A 15,782-nucleotide genomic window follows, 5' to 3' on the forward strand; every position below is an offset into this window, starting at 1 on the left:
GAAAGGTTCTCTATAAAGGCATGTTGCAATCACTGCTCTCTGTCCACCCACATTGCTTGATTAATTTGTAGGACTGGAACCTGTTCAGTTATAACTTGTTGCTGATCAATGAATATGAAATTTGAAGTGATAATTAGGATACAGCGTGAACACTTTCATTAAGCGCAAGGTTTGAGCACTTGGACAATATATCAAACTGGAAAAGGACAGACCAGCCCAAACCAGGACAAGGTGGCACAGTGGTTAGCACTGCTGCCTCACAGTGCCAGGGATCTGAGCTCAATGCCCAGCTCCAACCACTGTCTGTGTGGAGCATGCACATTCTCCCCATGTCTGCGTGAGTTTCCTCCGGGTGCTCTGGTTTCCCCCCACAGTCCAAAAATTAGGGGGTTAGAGTTAGGAGAATTAGCAAGGTAAATATGTGGGGTTATGGGGATAGGGCTTGGATGGGACTGTTGTCAGTACAGGCTTGAATGGCCTAATGGCCTCCTTCTGCACTGCAGGTATTCTACGATCTACTATATTCTTACCTTGTTTGCTCCCCATCTCACCTTTCTCCATATTCCATTTCTTCCTCTTTTTCTCAGTTCCCTTCCGTTCTTTCTCCCTGTTGCCTTATGTTATTGAAATTGGTCAAAGGAAAATTGTTTGTCAGGATACTGGGTAGATCTCCCCTGCTCTGCTTCAAATAATCTCTAAGTTGGACATAGAGGGCAGAGTTTAATGGCCTCGCTCAAATGATTTCATTTGAGTCAAATTGCACATAACTGTAGGTAAAATTGCTAAAGAAATCCTATACTGATGGGTCTGAGGTGTCCCATAATTGCATGTGTAATGGCAACATGAAACTGCTGCTGGTTGTTTGATCTGATAGACTGACTACACCAGAGGAAGGGAAAAATACAGACAACTGGTAAATGCACAGAGACCAAGATGTGAAGAGAATCAAACTTTGACACCTCATTGCACCATGCTAAAACAAGCGCTTTACTAGTTGGTGGGAGTGGATGTTATGATTCACCTGGTTTATTCGGTGGGCTAGAGATGTCATCTTGCCCAAATGGCAAGATGTTCTCGATGAGGAGACCCAGATCATGGAGGCAGAAAGCAATCAGATGTTGCTGCTTCCCCCATCACCACTACCCAGCCCACAGGCCCATACATTCCAGAAAAAAGGTTGGTGGCTATCCCTGTGGCTTTCTTCCAAACGGTTTCATATCTTTCAAAGCAACTAGTAAACAAATCCTCAAGCCAAAATCTCCTGGTGGTCCTTCAACTGCTCCTGTGGGTTCAGTGCCAATCACATGCTCTGAAAGTTGGAAAACCTAATAATTTCCATTGTAAGAAGCTCCCACTCATATTGCTGCAGCCCCCGTCCATGTACCCCACCAACCAAAAACAATAGGGAAAATGGAAAACACCTTATCAGAGAACAAATTCTTGAAGGTAACAGGTTAAGAAAATGCCACCTAAGGCATATGGACCTCAGGCTTTATTAGCAGAGGCATAGAGTACAATAGCAACACAGTCATAAAACACTGGTCCATCTGCATCTGGAATATAGTATCCAATTCTAAGCACCACACTTTAGGAAGGATGTGAAGGTTTATGGGAAGTTGTGGAAGAGAAAAAGAATATTTCCAGGTCTGAGGTACTTCAGTTATATGGATAAATTGGAGAGACTGGGTTTGTTCTCCTTAGATAGTAGAGAGAGAAGATTTGATGGAGATGTTCAATATAATGAGGCGCCTGGACAGAGTAGAATGAGAACTGGCATTGCCTAGAAATATGGTGGAGGCAGATTCAACCAAAGATTTAAAAGAGCACAGATAATTATCTGAAGAGTGAAAGAGGGAAAAGGCAGATGAATGGGACCAGCTGAGTTGCTCTTTCAAAGAGCCTGCATGAGCACATGGACTGAATAGCTTCCTTCTGTGTTGTAATCATTCTCTATAAGCTTAATGGCTGGATTGAGTATTGACATGACTGGATACCAGCCTAGGTTCTAAAGGAGTATGCCAAAACTGTCACAGAGTTCTAGCAGAGACTGAACGATAATAATCAACGAGTGAATATTGTACAAATAACAGGCAGGGGGATTCAAACATTTGACAACAATGAACAAGTAAACCTTGAGTCTGTACAATTTCCACGCTATGATCTGTGAGTCCTTCCGTTAGAAACTTAAATCCTGTATGTTGCTGCTTTAAGACATGCAGATACGCACAGTAGGACTATTGGGGGAATCCAAAACTACACTGGGCAGCTAGTCTGAAATTAAGCAGTTGCTATGATAGTCGTGCGACGAAAATCCTTGAACTTTCACTGTGTTACTGGAAGGACCAATGCAATTGTTCCTGGAGGATTAGAAAGACAAACTGATATCAATTTTTTGCAACAAAAGACTCAGCTTTTGTGCTTTAGTGAAAATGCCATGGCCCTGGCAACACAATGCTTAAAACAGAAGCAGTTTTGTGAAGTGAAGGTGGCCTCCCAAAATTTTGTTCTTTTGGATTTCTTTGGCAGTGAAAGCAGGGAGCTATGATTTGGAGAGGCCAGGCAGGTCATCAAATGGAGCAGAGGTAAGTTGTACTTTGTGCTGTGGAGTGTGTGCAATGAAATCGGATAGTTTCCTAACCAAGGCAAGAACCATGGCTTCTTCTCAATGCTTTTCTCGGCGGCGCTCAGTTCATTGGCAGGTCACACTGCTGTCAACGGGGATTTCCACTGAAGCCCATATGACTGGGAAGCTCATGGCAAAGGGTGCACCGCCGGCAGGACCAGAGAATCTCGCCAGTGTGAATGATCGGAGGTCCATCTTTAGTTTGAATTTATGTAGACTGTATTTGGCAAAAAGATTTGTTTTATGTCACCCCTAGTATTTTGCAGTCCTGATACAAAGCTCAGAAGTAAAGAACAGTTCAGACAAATATTCTTACTTCTTACTTCCCCACTTTTTATTGGTGGTCCATTTTAAAGTATACAAGACCAGTTCAAACCAGTATTCTCATTTCCCCAATTTACTGTTTTCTCCTTCTGGGTGGACAGGAAAAAAACTTATAAAGACAAAAAATGAACACCGGGAAGACTTTGGTCATTTCTTGATAGCTGTGGGGTTAGTAGATGTACCAGTCACTCAGTAACATGACTGTAATGGTGTTCTTGACAGTGCTGGGATTAGTTTTGTCTTGTTGAGTTTGGACAGCATATTTACATCCTGTCTGCCTAAATGTAGGCCTTGGTCTGAACTGTAACGGTGTTTGCATTTTACAGCACAAACCAAGATCTTTTTTAGTTACTGTTTTGGGACTTCAACCCTCGTTTTAAAACCTTTTGATTTCAATGAGGTCTACCTTCATAACAGTGGTTGAGAGTAGAAAGTTATTTTAAAAGAGAGCTGGCTGTCGCACATATTTAATCTGACATTCAATTTGAAGAGAGCTCAAGGGTGCTTTAGTCCAACACTGGCAAAATAAAAGAACTAAAGATGACAAGGCCAATGTATTTGTGTGGAGCTACTAAGAGAACAAGTCAGCAAATATCTGGATAATTCCATCAATCTTGGAGTGAAATCTGAGGTGTCTGAACTTCAATTCTATGTATAGAAATTGTTTATGATAATAAGCAAAAGAACCAGTGGTGAGATGATGAAATTTTTATTTATGCAGCAACTTGCTACCCTACTGTTTGTGGAACCTTGCTATGCACAAATTAGTTGCAGTTTTCCCCACATTACAACCATGTGATTCCACCACAAAAACACTTTATTGACACTTAAGTGCTTTGGGACATCCTGAAATCGTGAAAGACACGATTGAAATGACATAAGGTGGGATACAAAGATAGGGGATTTATTTTAATGTTAGATAATCAGATTGAACATCCATTATTATATTTCATATGTTGTAACATTTCTCCAGTTTATGGTGCTTGTTTTTTGCAGCATTAATCTTTAATTACTTTCTGAATCTAACCTAAATCAATTCAAACCATGCTAATTGAGGATTAAGTAAATTACTACTTCATTATTAAAAGCACTTACATTTCCCAATTACACCAAAGTCCAGAACCTCCATTAAAGTCTACACACATCGCTTAATCAAGAAGTCCTGATCATCAGTCAGATTCACCGATTTCCTAAGGCTGTTGAGACAATTGGCTATACCCGTGAGTTTAACTCTTCCTGGGTACAATTTTGAGGATCACCCCCTCTTTCGGTCCAAGAGTGCCTGATGATGTTATCTGCAACGGAATCTGAAAAGAAAAGCAAGTGAACACTGAGCATAGGCTGAGCATGATGTGGAAATGAGCACCAGGGGACAGGGAATGGGAGCCCAGCTCCACCCAGGGCTACGTGAAACCCACAAAATTAGACAGATTATAAATAATAAACATAGAAACATACAAAAAGAGACTAGTCAACTTGCTGAGCCGCAGCTTGCTCTTTTCTGCTCTTTCCCCACAGTCCTGTAAATCTTTGCCTTTTCAAGTATACGTCCAGATCAGAAGAAATTGCTATAATAAAAAGATTCTCATTCCTCCCCTGGTTCCGTTGATGGAAGAATTGTGCTTGAGGTTCACGTAATACATGTAAAATGTAATTCATATATGTACAAACATACAAATTGGGAGCAGGAGTAGACCATGCAGCCCCTCATGCCTGCTCCGCCATTCAATAAGATTATGGCTGATTTGATTATGGCCTCAACACCACATTTTGCTTAGCCCTGCTATTTTTAAATCTGAGATAGATATTTTTTGTTAAGTTAAGGTATTAAGGGATATGGGCCAAAGGCAAGTATATGGGGATAGGCCACAGATCAACCATGATCTCATTAAATGGCAGAACAAACTCTTTGGCTAAATGGCCTATTTCTGTTCTGATGTTTCTATGATTCTCTCATTGATCAAGTATCTATCTACCTCTGCCTTAAAAATATTTAATGAGCCCCTCTCCCCCCATTACAATCTGGGGAAGAGAGTTGCAGACTTTTTAAGAGAAGGAGTTTCTCCTCATCTCTGTCTCTATAACATGCAAGTCTCCTTATTTTTAAACTGTGTCTCCTGGTCTAGTCTCTCCCACAAGGGGAAAGGTCTTACCTTGACAAGGGGCTCACCTTGTCAAGTCTGCTTAGGATCTTAAGTGTTTCAACAAAATAACTTCTCAATTCTTCTGAACTCCAATGGATGCAGGTCCAGCCTGTCCAACCTTTCTTCATAAGATAACTCCCCAATCAATCAAGTGAACCTTCTCTGAACAGCTTCTGATGTATTTATATCTGCCTTTAATTAAGGAGACCAAAACTGCACACAGTACCCAGATGTGGTCTCACCAAAGGCACATACAACTGTTGCTGCCCTCCATTTGAAACTGAAAGAGAGTAAAAGATGGGCTCAGAGAGGAGGATTGCCCTTGCCAAAATTAAGGTTGTTCTTCATGCTTTCAAGCTGAGTACCAATTGCAAAGATATGTATTCCCTTGAAAACAAAGATGCAATTGCTGTAGAGCTGCACAGCATGTTGATTATGAATAATTCACATCCATACATCCTCAGGAAACATTTTAAAATAGTCTTGGCCTTAATAGTAATGGTGTACACATCAGGAAGCCACCCTCCCTCCTAACTCCACACTTTTAACATGTGGAAGAACCTGGAAAGCAATTTCACACTGTGACATCTCCCAGAATATTGTGAGATTTGAGACTCCTCTTACAGTTGCTGACCGGCCTAACACAATACACCGAAAAAGATTAAGCTGTTAATATTTTATGGTAGGCAAGCAATTTGAAGTAAGTTTTTTTCTCAGACAGATGAAGCTATCATTAATAATTTATTCCAAGCTGAAGATTTAAGATTTCTTACACCTTGCTGTTACTGCAAATATTGAATAGAAGGAATTTGTCTGTGATTTTAATTCAATCATCAGTCTCCATGTTCTCTTTTTAAGTGCTCTTTTCTGTACTTGATAAAATGAGGGATATTGATGCTGACATCCACTTCAGGCACTCCGCCTCAGCATCAAGCATACATAGGTTAGGTACAGCACAGTTAGATGCAGAGTACAATTCCCTTTACTTTAACCCCATCTCAACAACGTGTCCAACTGTTCTATGGTAGCTCTGACAGAGGTGACAAATTATTAACTTTCCATAACCTAGTAAAAGTGCACAGTCTAACCCAATGAAAGTCCAATGTCAAGGCCACTGTTTAAGTCACTGCAGTCAGTAAGCCAGTGTCTAACTCACTAAATGGAATGTGTATAATCCCCAACACTTAGTTAAAAAGTCTGATTTAAAACTTTGCATCTGACAAAGGCCAGTATCTAACCCACTGCAGCCAGAGAATGCTGCTGTGCAGAGGGACCTGGGTGTCCTTGTGTATGAATCACAAAACATTCGTTTGCGGGTGCAGCAGGTAATTAAGAAGGCAAATGGAATTTTGTCCTTCATTGCTAGAGGAATGGAGTTTAAAAACAGAAGTTATGTTGCAACTATATAAGGTACTGGTGAGGTCACACCTGGAGTATTGTGTAAAGTTTTGGTCTCCTTACTTGAGAAAAGATATACTGGTACTGGAGGGAGTGCAGAGGAGATTCACTAGGTTGATTCCAGAGTTGAGAAGGTTGGCCTATTAGAAGAGAATGAGTAGACTGGGGCTATACTCATTGGAATTCAGAAGAATAAGGAGAGATCTTATAGAAACATATAAGATTATGAAGGGAATAGATAAGCTAGAAGCAGGGATGTTGTTTCCACTGGCAGGTGAAAATAGAACTACTGGCATGGCCTCAAAAAAGGGGGAGCAGATTTAGGACTGAGTTGAAGAGAAACTTCTTCTCTCAAAGGGTTGTGAATCTGTTGAATTCCCTGCCCAGTGAAGCAGTTGAGGTGATCACACTGAATGTTTTTAAGGCGAGGATAGATACATTTTTGAACAGTAAAAGAATTAAGTGTTACGGTGAGTGGACAGGTAAGTGGAGCTGAGTCCACGAAAAGATCAGCTATGATTTTATTGAATGGTGGAGCAGACAGAAGGGACCAGATGGCCTGCTCTTGGTTCTTATGTTCTTATGAAAGGTCAGTGTCCAAGCTCCGAAGCCATACAATCCCTACATCCTGATTTTACATCTTAATTTTCATACCATGTACTGTCTGTGTGCCATGATATCCTCTAATAAATCTATGACTAAAGAATCGGCATCTAGGACCCGAGGATCTATCTCTATACTATTGAATTAACAAAGCCAAGTTGTGTATCAGGACAGAGCTAAATGCTATATACTAAAACAGAAAATGTTGGAAAAACTCAGCAGGTCCGGCAGCATCTGGGGAGAGAAAAGCAGAGTTAATGTTTTGAGTCTGTATAAATGTTACATACCTGTGTTTCAGTACAGGTCTGGAAACTGTACTTTGACAGAACCCGCACTAATGCAATCTTGGCTTCCAACAGTGCCAATTTCATCCCAATACAGCTTCTGGGTCCAGCACCAAAGGGTAGGTACACAAAAGGATGGCGTTCTGCTTTCATCTCTGGAGTGAATCTGACAAAACATATCAAAGAGATGATGACATGAATTTAATTGGTATAGGAAGAGGGCTTGATGTATAACTGGGATGAATATACTGAACAGACCATTACATTGAGTTTAGACTTCAGTTAATGAGAACTGATCTTGGCTCCTCAAGGTTCGTTGGCTCAGGCACCTCAGAGTAGCTGAGCAAATGTAGCAACAGAAATTCCTCTTATAGGAGCGGAATCCCATCCAACCAGACATTTAATAAATATAAAGTTTCATGGACATAAGTACTGCGAACAGGTGAGTGAGCAGTGGGCGAGGTTGGAGAGAGCAGACTGGAGGACTTCGAACCCAGCCCCAGTCTTAGACAATGCCTGGCCTCCACAGGCCCAGGGAGAGCATAGTGCAGGCAGGCCTTAGGAGAAAAAGGTGAGTAACTGAGTGCTAGTGTGGGGGCGAGTGGCAGTGAGTGGTGAGGGTGGGGTGAATGAGTGTGTCAATGGGATTGTGAGAGACTGACTGAGTGAGTGTATAAGGGTGAATGTGAGAGACTGGGTGTGTGAGGTGACTGTGAGGGACTGAATGAATTGGCAGGAGGGTGGGGAGGTCAAGTGTGAAAGACTAAGCAACTGTATGCATGTGCCAGAGACTGAGTAAAAGAGGTAAGTTCAAGAGACTGAGCGAGTGAGGGGGGCTGAGGTCAAGAGACTGAGTGAGTATGTGAGCTGAGTGCATGAGACTGAATGAGTGCGGGCAAGTGTAGAGACACTGAGTGAATGTGGGTGATTGCAAGAGACTGAGTGGGGTAAGTTTGAGAGACTGAATGAGAGAGGGGGGAGTGCAAAACACTGAGTGAGTTATCAGGGTGAGTGTGAATCTGCCTTACACTCAGTTTCAGGTTTGTCACTCACTCACCAACACATGCCGACACAGACACTTAGCCACTGACTCTCATCCACCCACATACACTGACCCTCGCATATTGGTCATTTTTATTGTTTACTCTTTTTTAATGTAACCATTCATTGATCTGACATTGCTGTACTTTCAATCAGCAATCGTTCCTTTCCTGAAATCACCACCTTTTTTTTGAAATTGTTATTATTGTTGTGCCAAAACTTATTTTTCTGAAATCTATTCAATTGAATGAGAAAAATACGCAAATGTGGCTCTCAGAGCACAAAGGTTGGACAAGCCTGCGTTAAGGATAGCCACGTCCTTAAATTTCTTGACAGGGAGTTTGAATTGGACTGAGTAAGGTTTGGGCAGAAATATGGGGGCTTTGCCTGTGGCTTTTTAGTGGAGGTTTTTATTAATAAGTCAGGTTTTCAAGCATTGTACAGCATCATTATGCTCATTTAGCGCTCTTGTATTAGGACATTAGGAATGTTTTGTTTAATAAATATGTTTGTGGTTGAGCCTAAAACCCAGTATCCATGTAAGTTTGTCCTTTATAAAAATCGTAAAGAACTAAGAGTGAAGGTGAACAGGAGCATGACCTCTTGCAACAAAATGTGTGTTTCTGATGACATGTTTAAGCTCAAGTTCAGGTCAGTTTAAAAGAGAAAGTATAAGCAATTCACTTCAGGCACTAACTTGATAATTCTCCATGATTGTACCTGAAAATCTCCCGCAATTAAAATAATACCTGGATTATGTGCTCAAGTCTCAAGTTGGACTTGAACCCACAGCCACTTGACTCAGACACAAGGGCACTGCCCACAGAAACAAAGCAGATACTGAAAGAAAAGAAAGTGTGAGGTACACGAAAGGCATCTCAAGAAAGATAGTGGGTCTTTTCAATTTATTTTCTTCTGTAATAGTCTGAATGTACCACAGCCTGATCTTAGGAAAAGTGCTAACAGATTAAGTAAATTCAAACCACCAAAGGGGACAAAGAAGGTTACAACGTGCATGTTCCCATCTTGGAGACATCTTGGAGGATGTCCTTGAAGTGATTGGGTACCTATTGGTTCACCAGATGGCAATTAATGCCAAGCAGCAGGATAGCTTAGAGGGGGAGAGGGCGGAGAGTGAAGCACAATATGATAAAAGGTTTCGAGGATTTTTCTCAAGGCACAGAACGAGGTGAAGTTTAACTGTACCCCAGGGAGATTAGGACAAAACTGTGGGTCCCATAGCAGAGATGTTTGAATCATTGACAGCCACAGGTGAGGTGCCTGAAGACTGGAAGGTGGCAAATGTTGTATCATTTATTTAAGAAGGGCTGCAAGGAAAAGCCTGGGAGCCACAGGTTGGCGAACTTAAAATCTACAGTGGGTAAGTTGTTAGACATTCTGAGAGACAGGACCTACAGGCATTTAGAGAAGCAAGAATTGATTAGAGACAGTCAGCATGGCTTTGTGGGTGGAAAATCATGTCTCACGTATTTGATTGAGTTTTTTTGAAGGGGTAGCCAAGAAGGTAGATGAGGACAGTGCAGTTGACATTGTCTACATGGACTTTAGCAAGGCCTTTTAAAGGGTATGCATGGTTAGTTATTGCATAAGGTTAAATCTCATGGAATCCAGGGTGAAATAGCCAATTGGATGCAAAATTGGCTTGATGATAGAAGACAGAGGGTGGTCATAGAGGGTGTTTTTCAAACTGGAAGCCTGTGACCAGCAGTATGCCTCAGGGATCAGTGCTGGGTCCACAGTTATTTGTCATTTATATTAAAGATTTGGATGAGAATTTAGGAGACATGGTTAAAAAGTTTGCAGATGACAGCAAGACTGGTGGCATAATGGACAGTGAAGAAGGTTATCTTGGATTGCCAGGGGATCTTGATCAATCAGACCAGTGAGCTGATGAATGGCAGATGGAATTTAATTTAGATAAATGTGAGATGATGCATTTTGGTAGATCGAACCAGGGGAGGACTTGCTCAGTTAATTGCGGGGCATTGGGGAGAGTAAGAGAGCAAAGAGATCTAGGGGTACAGGTTCATAACTCCTTGAAAGTGGAATCACAGTTGGACAGGGTGATGAAGAAGGCATTCGGCACGCTTGGTTTCACTGGTCAGAACATTGAATACAGTATTTGGGACATCTTGTTGAAGTTGTACAAGATTTTGGTAAGGCCACAATTGGAATACTGTGTCCAGTCCTGGTCACCCTATTAGAGGAAGGATATTATTAAACTAGAAAGAGTGCAAAAAAGATTTACTGGAATGCTACCAGGACTTGATGGTTTGAGTTATAAGGAAAGGGTGGATAGACTGGGACTTTTTCTCTTGAGAGTAGGATGCTGAGGGGTAATCTTACAGAGGTCTATAAAATAATGAGGGGCACAGATCAGCTAGATAGTCAGCATCTTTTACCAAAGGTAGGGGAGTCTAAAACTAGAGGGAATAGGTATAAGGTGAGAGGGGAGAGATACAAAAGGATTCAGAGGAGCAATTTTTTCACACAGAGGACGGTGAGTGTCTGGAATGAGCTGCCACAGGTAGTAGTAGAGGTGGGTACAATTTTGTCTTTTAAAAAGTGTTTAGATAGTTACATGGGTAAGACAGGTATAGGAAGATAAGGGCCAAACATGGGCAATTGGGATTAGCTTAGTGGTTAAAAAAAAGGGTGGCATGGACAGGTTGGGCCAAAAGGCCTGTTTCTATGCTGTAAATCTCTATGACTCTATGCCCATCTGACAATTCCGTCTATATCTCTTTGTGGCCCAAGACACTCAGGCTCATTGTTAACCACCTAGCCTATCTTTGTGGCTCCACAAACTTACTGATCTTAACCCCACATAGTCATCTACATCGATATATAAATGATGACCAATGGCGGCACAGATTGCTGTGGTATGTCACTGGACACTGGCTTCCAGTTAGTAAAGCAGCTGTCTGTCATCACCCACTGTCTACTACAACTGAGCCAATTTTAAATCCACTTTTTCAAATTATCCTGTATCTCATGTGCATTTGCCTTCTTAATAAGTCTTCCATGTTGGGACCTTGTCAAAGGCTTTGCTGAAATCCATATAATCTACATCAACATGATACTAAAACTATTTAAAAACAGTTTTCTAAAAAGAGGCTGTGTATGAGAGAAGAAGAGATCCATTTCCAATATGATGGACTTCTTTGTCTTGGTAAAGAATAATCATGAGTAGAATTCTGAAATCCTTTCAGGCAATCAAAAAGGTATTGATTGCTATTCCTGTGCTTTCTTGGTAGATAATGGAAGCATGCTACAAGAGACAGCTGTGAAAGAGACATAGACTGAGACAGAGTAGACGGACAGGCAAAGATACAGGAAACAAATAAAAAACGCCATGTTCAATTCTTGCGAAAGTTAAAAACTAATGCCAGCAAATTTGAGGGCCCTTCATTTTGCTGACGGGTCCTGAACAGCACAGTGCTAACCCAGAACATTCCCTGCAGTGCTACTAAAGTCCAGCGTCTCCTCCTCTGCTGCTGGACATCATCCCCCTCCCATCGTACCTCCAACCGGTTCATCTTGCATAACATTTTATTAAGCCGTATCTTGCTTTAAAAAAAACAGCATTTTAATGTTGTCTGCCTTTATTAATATGCAAATAGGCCTGCAAGTTCAGACAATCAAGATGAGCTATGCCACGAATTGCAAATCTGAGAACTTTCTGGTCAATTAATGCTGCTTGCTGTTGGCTTTGCACAAATTACATCTCACCCTTAGCTCACTGTTGTTTTTAAGAACCGACAGGATTTGCATATTAATTGTCCATTATAAATGCATCACAGAAAGTTAGGACTGGAACCTAACAGCCTAAGTACTTTTTAGACGTCACAACAATTGCTAATGCAATGCCAATTAATCTCTCATTTAAAATAGTTTTCCATTGTCATGTGCAGTGAAGATATATTCTCAACTTTTCAGATATGGGCCGGGATTTTCCAGCTCTTCCTGCTGGCGGATCTTTGGTCCTGCCAAAGATGACACCATGGCAGGTTCCCAATGGTGTGGCCAGCAAGCAATACAAATGACCACTAACTTTGGTGGGACTGGAGGATCTCGGCCATAGACTTTATGCAATGTGGATTTCTCGAAATTAATTTTAAAATGTGAATACTGCCCTCTCAAAATGTTTGCCAGAAAGTCAAGTGACCTCTGTTCATTTACTGAACAGACAGAGCTATTGGCCAGAATTTTGACTTGGATGATGTGCACCTGACCTGGAAGTGCATGAAATTGTGCGAGCAGGCAACAGGTGTACGTCCTGAAGTCAACATGCAGTTGCATGATACTGCAGTTGGTGGGCACCAGTGAGAATTGGCTCCACTCTTATTGACAATTAAGCAGTCAGTTATGGGATTAAAAGTCTAAGTGACTTGAATTTAACTTTGTGCAATTTTCAGGTCAGAGCAAAGGCAATGCAGGCAGGCATTTTATCAAGTGGCTCATCAAAGGGCAGAATAAATGTGTGCAGAAGCATTGGCTGTGTGAGTTACTAGGGGGAGTTTGTTGCAGCATTACCGTTGAGATTTCAGAACTTTCCTGCCGGTTTCTTGTGAGGTATTTGCTGTGTTAGCCTTGTCCTAAGGACTCTTTTGTTCTGGTTATTCTGTTGAAGATTTCTGTCCCTTGCAGCCTTCAGTACATGGGGTAGTGCCATCTGTATTTCAGCAGAGAGGGATTGTGCACTCTGCTGAAAGGGACCTCTTCTGAGGAGAAACAGAGGGGCAGATGCTGAGGAGGCCCGGTGTCCATAGACAGCATCACAGAGAGAGACCTCTGGGAGGAGAGGTACGGCAGAGAATTTCCATGGCCAGCAGGAGGAGCAAGAAGTACTCAGGCCCACAGGAGACACCACTACCTAGCTGCCAGAGAGTTGGCAGCAGCCAACCACGACAACATCACCAAGATCCAGTGCCGCAGGGAGCTCTGCCTCTCAAGGGAAACCATAACATTATTATGTCGCATGATTGGGCAAAAGTTTGCCTCCAACTGTATGGGTGGCACCCAATGCCAATGTCTCTGAAGGTCACAGTTGCCCTCAATTTTTATGCTTCTGTATCTTTCCGGGGGTCAGAGTGTCCCAATCAGCTGTCCATCACCACATCAAGCTCACAGTTGATGCTTTGTTCAGGCAAATCCCCACATTCATCCAATACTGGAAGGACCGAGCCAGCCAGACTGAGTGAGCCAGAGACTTCACAGCGATTGCTGGTTTTCCCTGCACTCAGTGTGTTACTGACTGCATCTATGTGGCCATCAAGGTGCCAACGAGTCAGCCAGGTGCTATTGTGAACAGAAAGTGTTATCACTTTATGAATGTCCAGATACTATGTGGCCACAAGACCCAGATTCAGTAAGTCTGTGCAAGGTACTCTGGCAGCTCCCATCATGTATTCATACTGTGACGCTCCCAGGTGCTCCCAGGTTCATGTCTCCAGCTCGGCTGGATAGTTGGTTTCTTGGTCACAAAGGGTATCAATTGAAAAGATGATTCATGGCACCACTCCAGCACCCTGGGCAGAGGCGGATGAGACATACAGTCAGAGTCATACCTCCACAAGGGCAATGGCTGAGAGTACGATAGGACTACTATCAACAGTGAATGTTGTCTACATGGACTTCAGTAAGGCCTTTGACAAGGTCCCTCATAGCAGACTGGTGCAGAAGGTGAAATCACATGGGATCAGAGGTAAGCTGGCAAGGTGGATACAAAACTGGCTCGGTCAAAGAAGACAGGGTAGCAGTGGAAAGATGCATTTCTGAATGAAGAGCTGTGACAAGTGGTGTTCCTCAGGGATCAGTGCTGGGACCTTTGCTATTTGTTATATATAAATAATTTGGAGGAAAATGTAACTGGATTGATTTGTAGGTTTGCAGACGACACAAAGGTTGGTGGATTTACAGATAGAGATGAGGACCATCAGAGGATACAGCAGGATATAGATCAGTTGAACACTTGGGCAGAGAGATGGCAGATGGAGTTTAATCTGGACAAATGTGAGGTAATGCATTTTGGAAGGTCTAATACAGATAGGAAATATACAGTAAATGGCAGATCCCTTTGGGGTATTGATAGGCAAAGGGATCTGGGTGTACAGGTACACAGGTCACTGAAAGTGGCAATGCAGGTGGAGAAGGTAATCAGGAAGGCATATGGTATGCTTGCCTTCATCAGCCGGGGTACTGAGTTCAAAAATTGGCAAGTCATATTGGTGCTTTACAGAACCTTAGTGAGGCCACATTTGGAATACAGCATTCAATTCTGGTTGCCACACTGCCAGAAGGATGTGGAGGCTTTGCAGAGGGTACAGAAAAGAATTACCAGGATATTGCCTGGTATGGAGGGCATTAGCTATGAAGAAAGGTTGGAGAAACTTTGTTCTCACTGGAACGACGAAGGTTGAGGGGAGACCTGATAGAAGTCTACAAGATTATGAGAGGTATGGACAGAGCGGATAGTCAGAAACTTTTTCCCAGGATGGAACAGTTAATTACTAGGGGGCATAGGTTTAAGGTGCGAGGGGAAAGTTTTAAAAGAGAGGTACGAGGCAGATTTTTTACACAGAGAGTGGTGGGTGCCTGGAACTTGTTGCCAAGGGAGATAATGGAAGCGGATACAGCACTGACTTTTAAGGGGCATCTTGACAAGTACATGAATGAGATGGGAATAGTGGGATATAGTCCCCAGAAGCATAGGGGGTTTTATTTATGTTGGGCAGCATGGTCGGTGCAGGCTTGGAGGGCCGAAGGACCTGTTATTGTGCTGTAATTTTCTTTGTTCTTTGTACTGAAGATGAGGCTCTGCTGCCCGGACTGTTAAGGAGACATTCCTGCAATATCCTCCAGAGCGCATGTCATTTATCATTGTGGTTTGCTATGCTCTGCACAATCTGCACTGGCAAGGGGGAGGGAGATACTCAGTTGAGGATGAGGACAACAAGGTAGCTCCACATGACTCAGAGGACATAGAACATAGAACATTACAGCACAGTACAGGCCCTTTGGTCCTCGATGTTGCGCCGACCAGTGGAACCAATCTAATGACCCTCTAACCTAAACTATTCCAATATTATCCATATGCCTATCCAATGACCAGTCCACAGATGCATCTGATGAGGATTCTGGCCAAGCAGAGGGTGAGAATGAGGAAATAGGGATGCCATGCAGGCACTGATTCTATGCTCCATCAGGTGTAGTGCCAAGGCTCAGCTGCTAACTCAGAACAAGGGTATCACCTCCTTCATAGATATTTCTCCTCCACAACTCCAGGCAGCTTTCTGGGAGCTGCCTGGGATTGTTTTAAACTTCCTCGGGTCCATTTGACCC

At 42.5% G+C, this 15,782-nt stretch overlaps 1 protein-coding gene across 8 annotated transcripts in view; it reads right to left on the reverse strand.

The window, feature by feature from the left end:
• Window positions 1–2,860: 2,860 nt before the first annotated feature.
• Window positions 2,861–15,782, reverse strand: part of tbxas1 (thromboxane A synthase 1 (platelet)) — a 222,379-nt gene continuing 209,457 nt past the window's right edge. For 4 of the 8 annotated variants that reach the window (XM_080190624.1, XM_080190625.1, XM_080190626.1 and 1 more), the window contains 2 exons: window positions 7,380–7,542; window positions 2,861–4,254 (listed from right to left, as the gene is read on the reverse strand). In XM_080190624.1, the coding sequence (XP_080046750.1) occupies window positions 4,174–4,254; window positions 7,380–7,542 (244 nt within the window). In that variant the 3' untranslated portion in view covers window positions 2,861–4,173. The remainder of the gene's footprint in view (window positions 4,255–7,379; window positions 7,543–15,782) is intronic. The other 4 variants (XM_080190628.1, XM_080190622.1, XM_080190623.1 and 1 more) reach the window with 2 other exon arrangements.

Source organism: Carcharhinus amblyrhynchos, chromosome 6 (assembly GCF_965287045.1).
Source record: "Carcharhinus amblyrhynchos chromosome 6, sCarAmb.v2.hapA, whole genome shotgun sequence".
NCBI lineage: Eukaryota > Metazoa > Chordata > Chondrichthyes > Carcharhiniformes > Carcharhinidae > Carcharhinus > Carcharhinus amblyrhynchos.